The following is a 14,728-nucleotide window of genomic DNA, read 5'->3' as shown; positions in this document are numbered from 1 at the left end:
ATGAAGGTCATCACGATTACACCGATTTAATAATTTTACTAGTTCGCTGAGGCGCAAGGTTCAAATGAACTTCCTCACCGCTACTAGATGGATTTGTGGTCGACGGTCCTGAATCGAATTCAACTCATCTGCGCTTTGTAAATAGCCAAATGGTGAACCTCCAACCAGCTAGGATCTTTAACAAGTACTCTGTTCCATTCAAAATATTTGTTTGTTGCATTAAGGGGTGTCCACATTTAGCACAGCAGTGCTAGATACTCGGACACTTAAAATATATTAGATTATATAATGCTCCGTTTTTGCTTTCTTTGTAGATACAGCTAAGACGAGTGCCGTACACTGAGAGCCATGTCTGATTCACCTCATGTTGCTACAACAATCGTACTCTCCATTCTCGTTGTTGTGGGTATCCTTGGAAACTCACTCGTTTGTGTTGTCATAATGAAAAATCGAGATATGAGGTACATCCATAACAGTTATTTCGTATTTCTAGCGACTATGGAATTCTATAAAGTTGTCGTGTACAGCGGTATAAAAGATAAAAGACCAGATTTTAGCTTCACAAATGTCAGGTTCTCCACAATATCGAAGATTTGAGAATTTCGTGCAGGACTGATATAATACACCAGCAAATGCAAGGATCAAACGGAAGAAACAACCGCACCGATTAGGAAGCAAATTTATACATTATGCCAAAATTGTACCGTCAGAGATTCAAGAGAATACACAAGTATTAAACACAAGTAACGTTATGTGTACCTACAGAAAGCGATATGTTTTCAACGGTGAATATACTCCATTGCACTGATCCGTTTCTGGATCATGTGTACTTAAGGCACCGTCGAGTATCGGCCGATATATCAACCGACAGTCGGTCGACATATCGGCCGATAGTATCGACCGATACTCGGTCGACAGATGCCTTAAGTACACATGATCCGCTTTTCTTTGAAAAAGGCTGCACGAAGAACATGCTTAATAAATTAATTCCTTGGGGCTTGAGATCGTAACATCAATAGTTTGCTTTCTGCACCTAAGATCGAGTCCCAAATGGCAAATATGTAGTATTTTCTCATAGTGATATCATGCCAAGTTTAAATGCAGCTTTTATTCATTGCCTGGCCTTGAAGTTAGCTTTACAACCTGAGCAATAGCACCGTTGCCTTGCCTTGTTTTAAATTTCACGGCAAATTTACTTTATCACTACAGGGTTCCCATCAATTATCTCCTTGTCAACCTAGCTGTGGCAGATATCATGTACGCGTCGTTTATTACACCGCAGTACATTCTGAGCCACACTTTCACGCACCCAGATGGTGTGACTGGTACAGTGTTATGCAGATTGCTAACGGGTGGAAACTTTGCATGGGTCGGAGCAGCTTCATCTGTTTTTACTTTAGCTAATATCTCCATCGAACGCTATTACGTCGTGATGTACCCTCTTGGTAACAAAGGGAAACTTAGCGAACGTAAACTGATGGTGAGTGAATGAGTAAGTGATAGGGTAGAGTTTAATCCGTGTAGTATATACATTTTTGTGTTCATGTTTTCGTTTTTTTTTTTCACTCAAACCGAGTGAAATCCAAATTGGCAGATTAAAAATGGTTGACATCATCAATTACATAACCTCATCAATTTTACGTGATAGGTAATTGTATAAACAATTTTTAGATGCTTTTGGCACCGTAAAAGTTTGATTAGCTATCTGTGGAATCTAGGACCCCTCTTCCCTCCCACTCCGTCTCCCCACCAGGGTCCTTGGATATCCGCGAGGGTCGCTGCTGATTTACTGGCGGTCATGGTAGTCTTTTACGACAATTCACGAGGATTTTTTGCTATAATTCTAGGTCATCGTCCCTGGTGCTTGGATATTTTCCTTAATCGTAAACATCCCTGTATTCCTGGTTGTGAACTTTGATAATGAAAGTGGAACCTGCGCCAGAGAATGGCCCGAGAAGTGGATGCCAAGAGCTTACAACGTGGCGTGGTTTGTAATCTTGGCAGTTATTCCTTTAACACTGATGGTTGGTTTTTACTCCAGAGTCATATACACTCTGTGGTTCAAACAGATTGACGACAGTGCACTTACACACCAACAAAAGGTAATAATGTAAATTGGTAAGAGTATTTTTATAGATACATCTAGTAGAACTCTATATGGACGTATTTATAACAATGAATCTCAACCAGGAACTCATCTAGCCTTGTATGTATTTGTAAACAGGGTGTGCTGAGAGTACGGAAGCGAGTAACACTAGCTGTTGTCGTTGTCAGTGTAATCTTTGGAATCTGCTGGATAACCGACTCGATAGTCTACATCGTGAGCCATTTCAACACAGACAGTTTTGGTGCAGCCGTATATTCCATTTCAAACACGATGATCATGTTTAATTCTGCGGTCAACCCGTTTGTATACGCTCTGCTAAACCAACGATTCAGAGAGAAGATCAAGAGCACAATAACCTGTAACGCTTCGTCTAGAGCCAGAGTTCACCCTACAAGGTCCGAGCCCCCTACCATGGAGTTGGCCAACAGTACCAGCCGCGACCGTTCTGCTGAATGCTAGCTCGTTAGATTTAAACGCACCCAAATTCGCAATTAGTCGACGATCAGAAGCTCTGTCTACTGTCGTGATACCCTGCGATATCCAGTCACCGACTCGATATGGCAGCAATACCGTGGTTACTTTTTCGAATTGGGAGGGGTACAGTAAAATTCCATATCGCACCCTTTGCGACAAATCAGGCTCGTCTGGTCTCGCCATGGGTATCCACCCTCGCCAAAAATTAATTAAAAAAAAAAAAACAAACAGAAAACGTGATGGCTCGATCGACCGAACTCGCCTGATATGCCGCAGAAACGTAACAGAAAGGGACCATGAAGTAAAAGAACAGCGCAAACCAAAACACATTTCATGCTTTTTTCTCACTTTTACTATTTAACGTTCAAGCTAAAGTATAATACCGCAGTCATCAAACATGCAGACCAATGACAATGTCGCTAGGGCCTCGATACACTAACATCAGCATGCCTCTCAAAGAATTCATCGAACGTGCCCTCCAAATATTAAAGCTGGTTGAGTCAAAAAACGTTATTTAACTTGCTATCCCGATTTTCACTTGCTTGCCTTGATCTCAGAAAAAAAGCATATTTAGATATTCCAAAAAACAAACAAACAAACAAACAAAAAAAGGGATAAATTGGCCACTATACTGAAATGTTATTAAATCACCCATTCAAGCGCACGTTAGAATAAACTAGCCGATTGGAGCAATCTTTACCATTATAACCAATTTGATCCTCGAGTGACACCACAAAATCGTTGAAGTAGCGGCCATAATACCGTAGAAAATGTCCTATAACAACAATTTCTGCATATTTCTTTTCTTATATATATGTCACCTTCCCTAGCATACACACACACACTTTATATATTTACTCACTTATATTACACTTTTACACTTAAATTATTGATTGCAATTCTTCCCTAGCAAACCTGGAATCAGTTGCTTCTATCTCCAAAATCCGCAACCTCAGATCAGTCCTCAAACAGCAGCTTTCCAAGTTAGCTTTTAATGGAGTCAATGTATCACCGACATGTGTGGCAAATAATTCTTAAACCTTATCTATTTAACTCAACAATTATAATATCGTTATTAATTTATTATCTAACCAACTCTTAAGATTTTATTAGCATTTTTTTATTACCAAGGATTCTTACAAGTACAAAGTATGATAACACTTTCACAAACCACACAATGTATTTGAATTTCATAGCTTATATTAAATTACAAAACATATTTCGGATGAAACACCATTCATCGTTAGCTGTACAAGAATACCAGTTGAAAATGAGCAATAAATAGTCTAACATTGTGTGATGAAAATATGAATATTTAAGGTTAAGGCTTATTAGTTTGAAAGGGATAATTTAAGATGTTTAACTTGGGAATTTAAAGACGGCTGCTCCCGAAGGATGTCTATGGCTTCCTCGACTTTTTAATTGGAAGCTAGCGGAAGCCCAGTCAAAAATTTCGAAACAATCTTCCGAACAAAAGGAGCGACAATTATCAGAAACCTTTATGTGTTTAAATATAGGGGAATGCGGGTTGCAAAGTATCTGTTGGTTTCACCGACATAACAGGCGCTACAGTCTGCGCACGAAAACTTGTGAATAACTCAAGTTCGCACGCCCCCAGGGATAGGATCCTTGACTCCAAACAAACTCCATTTTTGTTTTGCACAAATGACTCACCGACTCACCGTGCTTTTAGCATAGGCAAATTTTTCTCCTCAGGGATCAACGATTTTGTGCAGCGTGTCTTGCTGGGTAATATTCTACTAGCCAGGATCAGATTACATTCGGTACTTATTTGTTGGGCATAAAACGACTGGCGACTTGTCCATTAGTTGAAATGGAGGAAAAAACAAACAAATAACGACAACAAACAAACAAACAAACAAACAAAAACGAACAACAACAACAACAACAACAACAACGACAAAAAAACCGCAAAAGCGCATTTCCTCGTATCCTTTATGTATTTCTTATGTTGCTGTGGAGGTCTAGATCCTTCTTACGCATTTTCAGTGAGTTTACGTTTTGGCGCTGTTTCGCTCTCTCTATAGGACGTTTCAAGAGGAGGAAGTGAGGAAATCGAGGGCCAGTAGATAATTGAGCAACTTACTGGCGAGGCTTATAAAGCTTTTAGCAGCGGGTATACGTACATGTACTGTCGTGCAACAAAAACGAATTAAAACTACAAAAAATTGCATTGATCTTATCTTTGGTCCCTTCTAAGGATTTCAGTGTAATAAAGCAATACAAAAGGAACTCTAGACCATAAGGTCCTCACTATGGACCCAATGTTATTCCTAAAATAATATATTTACCGCTTTTGGTCCAAATATGATCAGGATGAACAGAGTCGCATCGCTTGAATGAGTTGTTAAAACGAGTCTTCGTGCATAACCTTTCGTATGAATTAAATGAGTTTGATTTGGATACACATTTTCATATGAACGGATTCGATCGCACGAAGACTCGTTGGAACTCAGAAGAGAAAGGCAACTCGGAAATGGAGTGTTATTTCATCCAGTTTATTATTCTTTTGTTTATATGGTAATTAGCCCTCTTTACCTCGTCAGCATGTACAAAATACAAAAGAATTTTGAAGTGGAAATGAGGCAAAGAGGACTAATTAACATGCAAACAAAAGAACAATAAATTGGCCGCCATTTTGGAATAAGGTGTATTGTATTGTGTGACATTATAATTCGTTGTGTTGTATATGTAGTGTGATTTTACTTTATTAAATTTGCCTGCAATCCTCGTGGTTGCAGTTGGCCGCCATGTTTTCTGTAGTAAAAGATTTGGTGATTTAAGCCTAATATTCTACATGCAAACGTCTTCTCTTTATCCACAACAGGAACCACTCTCATTGTCATCCAGTTGCAGGTGGCTTGCATGTTTGGAGCATTTTGTTTTGTTCACTGTTTTGGTAAATCAGTGAGTCTGAAATTTGTTAACTGCTTAAAAAAACTAAATTAAATTACATTAAATTAAATTAAATTAAATTAAATTACATTAAATCAAATTAAATTAAATTAAATTAAATTAAATTAAATTAAATTAAACCCAACTCACCAGAACGACTAACTGTGTTGCCTCCGTACAGATTTACCTGCCTCTTTTAAACGAACGAAACATTTCTCACCCCGACAAAATCCAGGAACTAAAAAATTACCTACCTTAACAACAACATCATGCCTCAATCAGAAACATGTCTTTTAGAGTAATGGCAATTCTTTCAATTCTTTGATGTCACGACGACTCCCAAAATTCTTCTACCACACACCGAAAACATGATTTCACTCTGTAAGTTTATCCGTTTAAATGTTCATACGCCAGTGTCGTAAACAAAATGTCCTCATGTTTACATCATACATCAAAGAATCCTTTGCATGTCTTTGTGGCTGTTACCACGAAAAAACCTATTTTTGTTCATATACGCACGCTCAGGCGCGGATCCATACCGGTTTCCACCGTTTTACGGAAATCGGTCAGAATTTTCATAATAAAAAAAAATCAATAGATATGTATACATTTTTAATAAAAGTAAACTGCAAGTTGAATCTCGAAGTTTTGACATTTATTTTTTATTTATTCTTTTTTGCCAATTACCGGAAATAGACAATGGTCACGCGTTCTGGCGGCAAAATTTTACAGCCGGGAAATCACCAGTCTCCCGACGGCGGTCACGCCATCATATCATCGCCGCGGGCGTCTAGACCAAAATTAGGTTTCCCCGGGCGATATGTGCAATTCTGCCACTCGGTTAGCCTGTATGCCCCTGTATGATCATCCAACGTCTTTGGACAACGACTTCAACAAGAGTGTGGAAAAATACATAACAACGTCAAGATGTCACAAATTACTGACTACTTCAGGAACAAAGGTTAGTTCGGGTCTTAATAATGCTTGAGAGTGGACAAATTAATTTTACTGAAAAGTTATTTTCGTTCGGTATGCACACGCCCGGCTGACGTCATACCCAAACGTGTTTGTCTGGGCTGAAATTTGTTCTCTTTCTATTACTTGAACAAATGATTTATCTTTGCAGTGGAAACTCGTTCTAGCAATGGTTTTGAGGCTACTGAAAACATATTTACGAAGTACGATATTACAAACGAGATTGACAGGACTTGCCTTGCTGCACATTCATTACAACATGGACATTGACTTTGACGAAATAATTCGCAGATTTGGAAGGCTTCATCCAAGGAGAATGGAACTGGCAAATATAATGTCTCAAAAGGCCAGGAAAGGGTACTTTAGGTAGTTAAAATTGAAAAAATTTCCCGGGGGAGCATGCCCCCGGATCCCGCTAGGAGCTTGCGCCTTCAGCGCTCGTTTTGCAGTAAATCGGTCAACATTTTCCCTAGATCCGCGCCTGGCTCTGCTATTTAAAACATAAAATCCTAGCTAATGCTGGGTGGTTCAAAGTACTCGGAAACTTACAACTTGAATGATGACTGTGCTTTTTTGCCTTGCCTTTCTGCACGTTTCTGCGTTTAAATATTCTAATGCCCATGTCGTAAAAAAATGTCCTCACGTTCATGATACAGTAGAAATCCCTTCTAAATCTTCATGACTGTCACCACGAAAAGACCTGGCTTTTTTTTACGCATAACGTACGCACAATAGCTCTACTGTAAAACATCACATGCTGCGTGGTTTAAAGTTTTTTCGAGAAGTCGGCCGAGACTTCTCGAAAAGCCTGGGAGCTTGGTTCTAGTCACCAATAGGAATAAAAAATGAACAAAAATATTAAAATAATAATAATAATAATAATAATAATAATAATACAACACGAACGAAGCAAGAACCACTCTCGACACATGGTTGCGGGTTAACAAAACCAAAAACAACAAAGAACCCCACCATTGTTATAAGCGGTTTTACTGAATGATTGAAAAGGCTTATCCAAATTTCGATAAAATGTTACTGCCATTTGTTGATTTATTTAGGTGTGTTGATGCAAAACGCATCACCTGTAATTGTAATTTACAACATATATTAAATTTTGTGACAACTCTTCTACTAAAATTCACACCTTCATTTCAATATATGAACAATATCGGCTAACTTCATTGAATTCATGACACTGTGCTTGGTTTCAGTATACTATGAAATCGACTTGAAATCAACTTGAAATCGAACTGAAAAACGTTCTGAAATCTTTCCGTTTTCAGAACGTCGTGGAAACAGTTTTGGTGAATATTCTAAATCAAGTAGCAGCTTTTCACGGAACTGCACACGTCAATCAACAAGCAGTACCAACGAACTTCACATATTCTATACTGTTTAATCTACGCAGTATTTTCTCAGTCTGCTTTATGGTGAAAGGTAGGTGTTCTATGTTGGTTGCACCTATGTATTTTTTACTTTTTATCCTCCGGATGTATGTTTATTAGCAAAATATGTCAACATGCTCAAACATTATCTCAATCTCCCTGCTCGGTCGGCCTTTATAGTTGACTAAGAGATTATGATGCCGGTTTAACTTTTTGGCTGTGTTTTCAACCTACCTCTTTAAATCCGGTCGGTAAATGTCAACGGAATTTGCTATTCAGACGGTCATAGAGACACTATTGTTATCTTTAAATAATTGAAAGCAACACAGGGTTGGAGGAAAATGTTGAAAATTTTATGAGAATACTAGTAATAATTTTATATAACTGTTATTTAGCGAAAACTCTCAATTGATGGTGGGTAGAAGAAGATGGATCGTTGTAAGTTCGATGTAGACGGTTTGGTATAACTTACTTTTTAATAACAATGTAAAGTCTTGTATATTTCCAGACGAGAGAAATTTATGTAAATGATACAGAGAAAACAATCTCTCAGTAGATATATACGCGAGATACAAAGATAAAGTCAGTTAAGAGCTCGTCAATTTATTGGATCGCGCCGGTAACTTTTGTTTCCATTATGGCCCTTGAAGAATAGTTTCTATCTTAGCTCAGGCGGTTAGAAGAAAGCCGCTTTACTTCGCTCAAATTGCTGAAAGTCACCAGCGAGCCTCCTGAAGCTTAGAACTAGAACATTTCAAAGGGTTTTATCTTTTTCGTGCGTTTGAAATTGACCCAAAAGTTTTAATTAATGTTGCACGAACCTTTCTGCTTTGAATATTATGAATATTTTACAAGTGAGTGGAGTTTGGTCATCCGCCAATTCTACGCCAATGTGAAAAGCAAACCAGACAAAATATTGAAATTATCCAACAGCGTGTAAAGATGTGGAAACTCCTCTCATTTTCTTTCCACCATTCCAAAACTACCTCGGTCCTTTTTGTCTCTCGCTTAAATTACTCCAACTTAGTGGCTTTATTGATATGCTAATACGGACGATTGCAAATGAATTCACCAACGACTAAATTCACGAACGAGTGCGAAATAAATATGTTTACCTAGTATAATCCTTATATGAACTGGCAGAAACGAATTCAAGCAACGTTGACCATCCAAGCTACCATATTTTTGTATCGAATTAACACGAGGAGATAAAGAAAGTAGAAGAAACACTATGAAGGTAGCATATAATTAATAAACTACTTATAAGCTAAAAACATCTCAACGCGAGAAACGGCCGTTTATGACCTGTCCGTATTTTCTTTAGTATTTCAATATTTAACACTGTTACATGTACATTTTTTCAGTTATAGCTCTACCACTTCGCTAAAATGCCAGAGTCTGCAAATGATGCCGTAACAACAGTACACTGCATACTCGCCATTGCAAATATTGTTGGAAACACCCTCGTTTGTGTCATCATATTGAAAAATAGAGAATTGAGGTATGCTTAAATAGAAATAAATGATTATACGCCACAACAAAACTGAACGCCTGGAAGAGGCTGTGTTTGTTTTGGAGAGCACCGTCTTTTAAAAAAATTGAACTCGCCATTCGGCATAATATAATGCAACCGGTTAGAGTGACCAATGTATAATTTAGGAAATAGTTAGTTTTAGTGCACCTAAACTTTTGATTCATAGAGTACATAAGTTTTTTTCTCTTTCCGTTTGTAAACTAAAGCTGACATTTTCTCCTGCAGGATTTCAATAAATTATCTCCTTGTGAACCTAGCTGTGGCAGACATAACCTTCGCGATATTTCTTGCACCAAAGTTCATTCTAAGTCGTACTTTCACCCACCCAGACGGGGAGGCAGGTAAAGCTTTATGCAGATTGGTAACAGGTGGAACACTGGGCTGGTTTGGAGGAGTTTCCTCGGCGTTTACGCTGGTGGTTATTGCTGTTGAACGATACTTCGCTGTGATGTATCCCACGGGAACAAAGGAAGACTTACCAAGCGCAAATTAAAGGTGCAAAAGGATTCCCTTTCTTTTATCTTACACATAGGCTTAATCCTGCGTCATGTTTAAATTGTTATTACTTTATTGTTTATACTGCTGGTAAACAGAGGAATAAAACTGGCAGGTAACATTGAGGCAAAAAATGACCGGATTTGTTTTCCATTTGCAAAAATCAAACCTCGAGGGACTGTTTAACACCTGGTTGTTCCGCTGATTTCGTCCATTTTACACATTACGATTTCAGGTGATCATACCTGGTTCTTGGATCTTTTCACTTATCTTCACCTTCCCCGGATTCCTGGTAACGAATTTTGACAAGAAAATCCAAAGCTGTGGGGAGACCTTTCCTGGTGAGTGGATGGCCAAGGCTTATAGCTTGATTTGGCTTTTAGCCACAACTGCTCTTCCCTTGGCACTGATGGTTGGCTTGTACTCCATGGTCGTGTATACTTTGTGGTTCAAACGTAATAAGGACAATGGACTTACCCACCAACAAAAGGTAAGAGTCAACTAATTTAAAGATTTTTAAACTGACAGCGTTCTAGATAATGCCTTGTGTCACCATTTGAAATTGAATCCTGCACAATCATGCAAATGGTACGGGACTGATATGTTAAGTTTGACCACATTTTCCAAGAGCTAAATTGAAATAACAACGCGTAGCGGAATTTATTATATAGACACGAATGTTTTACTGGAAGATACACCACTCGTAAAATCCATAGGAAACCACATCCCGGACTCGGCTGGCGTATTTTCCATATCCTCTCTAGTGAAGCTATCGATTACTTCACTGATATCACGGTAGACCCTTAAACTGTAATTAAATTTGGTGGTGTATGAAACCATACGCGTGATTTCAAAATTGAACGAGCACGCGGCGCGAGTTCGATTTGAAATCACAAGTATGATTTCAGACCATAATTGCACGACACGAAGTTCAATTGCCACTTTAAATCCATTTTGAAATCGCACAATTTATCGCGTTAAATTTTAGATTCAGTAGCCGGTGTTAAAATAGCGGAATCGGAAACGGCTTGACATCTCATTTGGTATTCAAAACGATGTCATGTGACGAAAACTCATTCGAGCATAACAAAGAAACAAACACTTCTGTTGGAACGAAAACAGTTTATTTCATGCATCAAAGTTCAATTATCGTCCCCTGAATCAATGATGGAAGACCTTCCTTTTCTTCTGTGGATGAGGCTGAGACTTCTAGTTGTCTTTGGAGAAGGAACTTAAAGGTGCAGCTTGTGTAATTCTGCGGTGGATTACTTTTTAGTTGTGAAACTCCCTCGGGTGCACGATGCCCAGTGGATAGTTTTTCTCTTTTAAATACCGTTCAACGGCACTCTGCATGATTTTAAGGGATTCCAGCTCGTTATCATCTCCGTTTTTTTTGTTGTTGTTTTTTTGTGACCTCGGAGTAGAACTTAATACTCAAGACCTTGTCAAGTTCTTGCGGCGTCGTTTGTTTAAAGATATTTTCAAGATGGCGGGCACCAGCTTCGGAAGACGTTCGTTCATCATTCACTGTTTTGTGGAGCGGGGCGTATTTTGACTACGTATGTTTATTCACAGCGACAGAGTTGAGCTCTTGTATTGCTTCGTTTGAAACTACCGGAAACCAGGAAACATCTACCTTCTTGAGATGGCCCTGAATTTGTTGTGTGGTTTTCGTTTGTTTATGTTTTGTTGGACGGATCTCGAGCAGATGCTGAAGAAAAATCGCCAAAATATTCGTCAAAATGAACACTGAATGTTGGAAACTTCCGGTAAAGTAGGTCTTCAGCCTGAAGGAGCTCATAATCGTCATTCAGAAACTGTACTTAATTAAATTCATCAAAAGTTTTGAAAAACAACAACAACAACAACAACAACAACAACAACAAAGGTTTAGCAATAATTGTTACAAAATTCGCCACATAATGGCTTTTTGTCTTTCATTTTCCTTAAATTTTATTGCTTACTTTAAACTAACCTTGAAATCTGATTGGTTGTTTTGTTTTACTGTCCCTTTCTCATTGGCTGAGAAAAAGATGCGATTTAGAGCAAAAAAATAGTGCGATTCGTGAATAAATCGCTCTGCTGAAAGCCAGTCAGATTGCAAGGATAACCAGTGATTTCAAAATGGATTTAATAAATCTTTATATCGAATTGAACACTTGACGATATATTCCATTTCTACGAGCGCCCATGTATTATCCTCTATATATTTGACGAATCTTTTTTTTTTAAATGAGATCATTCACAGTCTTGAGTGTTTGATATATCTTCTAAACCGAGACTAACACTAGCAAGAGGACGTAAAACTGGTAAAAAGCGTAAAAAATCTATGTTAATCAAGTTCAGATATCCGAATACTGTCCCGACCATGATTTCCTTTGTTTAAACATAATGAATTATTTAAATTAGCTTGAAGGTTACATTTGATGATCTGTTTTAAAGATTGTCAATCGTTATGACCTTTTGAATCGAAATATGAATTTCTATCCACAGGGTGTTATGAAGGTACGGAAGAGAGTCACCTTGATGGTCATAACTATCAGCTCAATCTTTGGAATCTCTTGGGGGACGAGTTCAGTTTCCTACGTTTTAAAGCATTTTACCTCCCAAAATATTGGTAACGTCGCCATTACTAACACAATGGCTCTTTTCAATTCTGCAGTAAACCCCTTTGTTTATGCTTTGTTTAACCAACAATTTCGGGAGAAAGTTAAGAAAATGATGTGCTGTACCTTTCGTTTTGCAAGCAGGATTGGTGCCACAAGAGAAACTGAGAATGCTGAGGGCCCCAAAACTATCAACCATACAACAAACGCTGAAGTCGCATTGTCTTAGGAGGGAGAATTGTAAAGGATATCTTAGTGCCCCTACATGTAAATTTGACATTCTGTGCATGAAAATTGAGATCGCGGTGCTAGTTCAACACTGCGCTTGTTTGTACTCGGCAGTCTTTTTTGGCGGACATTTCATTGGAAACGCGAAAGGTACAGTGGCCTCATGGTTATTGTGCTTGAATTTGGTCTAGGTACGAGCCCTGGCCGGGGACATTGTGCTGTCTTCTTGGGCAAGACACTTTACTCTCACAGTAGCCCTATCCACCCATGTGTGTACTGATCGGTACCGGCGAATCTAGTGCTGCGCGGTAACCCAGCGATGGACTAACATCCCAAGCGGGAGCAGCGATCGCCAGTAGAAAAATACTCTCAGTTGCTTGAGACGGCAGAAACCGGAGATAAGCATCGGTGTGATGGGCCAGGTGGCTCGTAAGCAGACTTTACCATATCATCCGAACGAGATGTCAAATTTCAGTAATGGCAGGGCTTATATTTAGGTACCCACAAACAATACTGAGCGCAGAAAATCACTTGACATAATGTTGGAAAAAAAGAAAATACGATGTACATGCAGTAATCAATTAATAAAAAAAACAAGTTTCTTGATAAAACTTCAAAACAAGTTTATTAGTCTGGGGCTTTACAATCAGAAAAACCGTTGCTGTCCTACTGCTTGATACAATTAAGCATACGGGTTCACATTCAGGGGAGCTATGGGCTTACATTCAGGGGAGGAATTGCAAATAAGTCAAAGGATCTTGGGCTGATAATTGGAACGAGAGCATAGTTTACAAGAAGCCTGTGGTAAACTCGACTCGCTTAGCTTACATCTTTATATTTTCTTGATTAGCATTTGGGCTTCTTTGAATAATTGAAACCCAGCTTATTTAGGAAAAAGGCGGTAGATATTGAATTAAATCATGCGGGATAAGATAATAATTTGTGAGCACCGTATATCGTGAAAGGGACACCTCGTGAGCTAATTTACAAAGAATCTGTCCCTCACTCGCGTGCGTCTGAAGAAACTGGAGACCCAATTACACATTTAGCAAACTCCGCCCTCAAACAGACCGTCTAAGTGAAAGCCGTTTTTGTTATAAACACCGCCTGTAGTGGTAACACCTTGGCCTACAATTCTGGGGTATGTCAAGGGTGGAATGACCAATAATAGCTACTTTAGAGAATTGTTGTACCGGCCACCAACAGATCCTGCAGTCGTCCGAGAGGTCCTGATTGAATTGGACGTCAACACTAGAAAACCCAGCAAGGAGGAAATAGCAAAGCAATTCTAAACAACAGAATGGAAAAAAAACAAGGCCCGATGGAGATCCTAAGGGCATATAGAAACGCCTCGACTCAGATGCTGTATGAGATCTTCGATAGAGTCTGGGAAGAGGAAACCATTCTTGATGATTGGAAGAAAGGATACGTGATAACAATTCCCAAAAAGGGATACATCAAACAATAATAACTTTAGGGGATTGACCATGTTATCAGTACCAGGAAAAATCCTCGGCCGAATTATCCTGCAAAGGCTAATTGTTGCACTCAATGGAATACTTAGGGACCAGCAAATGGGTGTCAGAAAGAACAGGTCTTGTAATGACAATATCGCAACCCTAATAATTATTCCAGAGCAGTCACTGGCCTGGAATGGAACTCGTCACTCTGTATCACGTTTGGCACTTCGGCAAGGCCTTCGACAGTGTCGATCACGATGTACTCTGAATGATCCTCGACCACTATGGAATACTAAAGAAATTCATCTCTATCATACAAAATACCTATTGTAACCTTTAGATCGGATTAATATTGATCGATTATTTTCGAGAAGATTGAAGCTTAACAGAGCTGCATCGTATCATCCATGTTGTTTCTTCTGGTTATGGATTGGATTATGAAGACTACAACTTAAGACTCAAGTGGACCCTCCTCACCACATGAAAGCCACATGAGAGCGGTCGTGTGTAGGTTCGGCCCTATATGTTTTCATAGAGAGACGTTATAG

At 38.8% G+C, this 14,728-nt stretch overlaps 1 protein-coding gene and 1 pseudogene across 2 annotated transcripts; both read left to right on the top strand.

Annotated features, from left to right (window-relative positions):
- The first annotated feature begins 275 nt into the window (after positions 1 to 275).
- Positions 276 to 2,815, top strand: LOC145490164 (QRFP-like peptide receptor). The gene is made up of 4 exons (XM_081469272.1): positions 276 to 461; positions 1,210 to 1,480; positions 1,848 to 2,102; positions 2,225 to 2,815. Exons 1-4 carry the CDS (start codon positions 349 to 351, stop codon positions 2,564 to 2,566), a joined length of 981 nt encoding a protein of 326 aa, XP_081325398.1. The 5' UTR covers positions 276 to 348; the 3' UTR covers positions 2,567 to 2,815.
- Positions 2,816 to 9,245: 6,430 nt separating this feature from the next.
- On the top strand, positions 9,246 to 14,454 carry LOC145489766 (allatostatin-A receptor-like; annotated as a pseudogene). Its single transcript, XR_014049630.1, has 4 exons — positions 9,246 to 9,358; positions 9,617 to 9,886; positions 10,122 to 10,376; positions 12,380 to 14,454. The product of XR_014049630.1 is annotated as an allatostatin-A receptor-like (transcript).
- The last annotated feature ends 274 nt before the right edge of the window (positions 14,455 to 14,728 follow it).

The sequence above is a fragment of the Orbicella franksi genome, chromosome 6 (assembly GCF_964199315.1).
Source record: "Orbicella franksi chromosome 6, jaOrbFran1.1, whole genome shotgun sequence".
Taxonomy (NCBI): Eukaryota; Metazoa; Cnidaria; class Anthozoa; order Scleractinia; family Merulinidae; genus Orbicella; species Orbicella franksi.
This window is presented reverse-complemented; position numbering and strand designations above follow the sequence as displayed.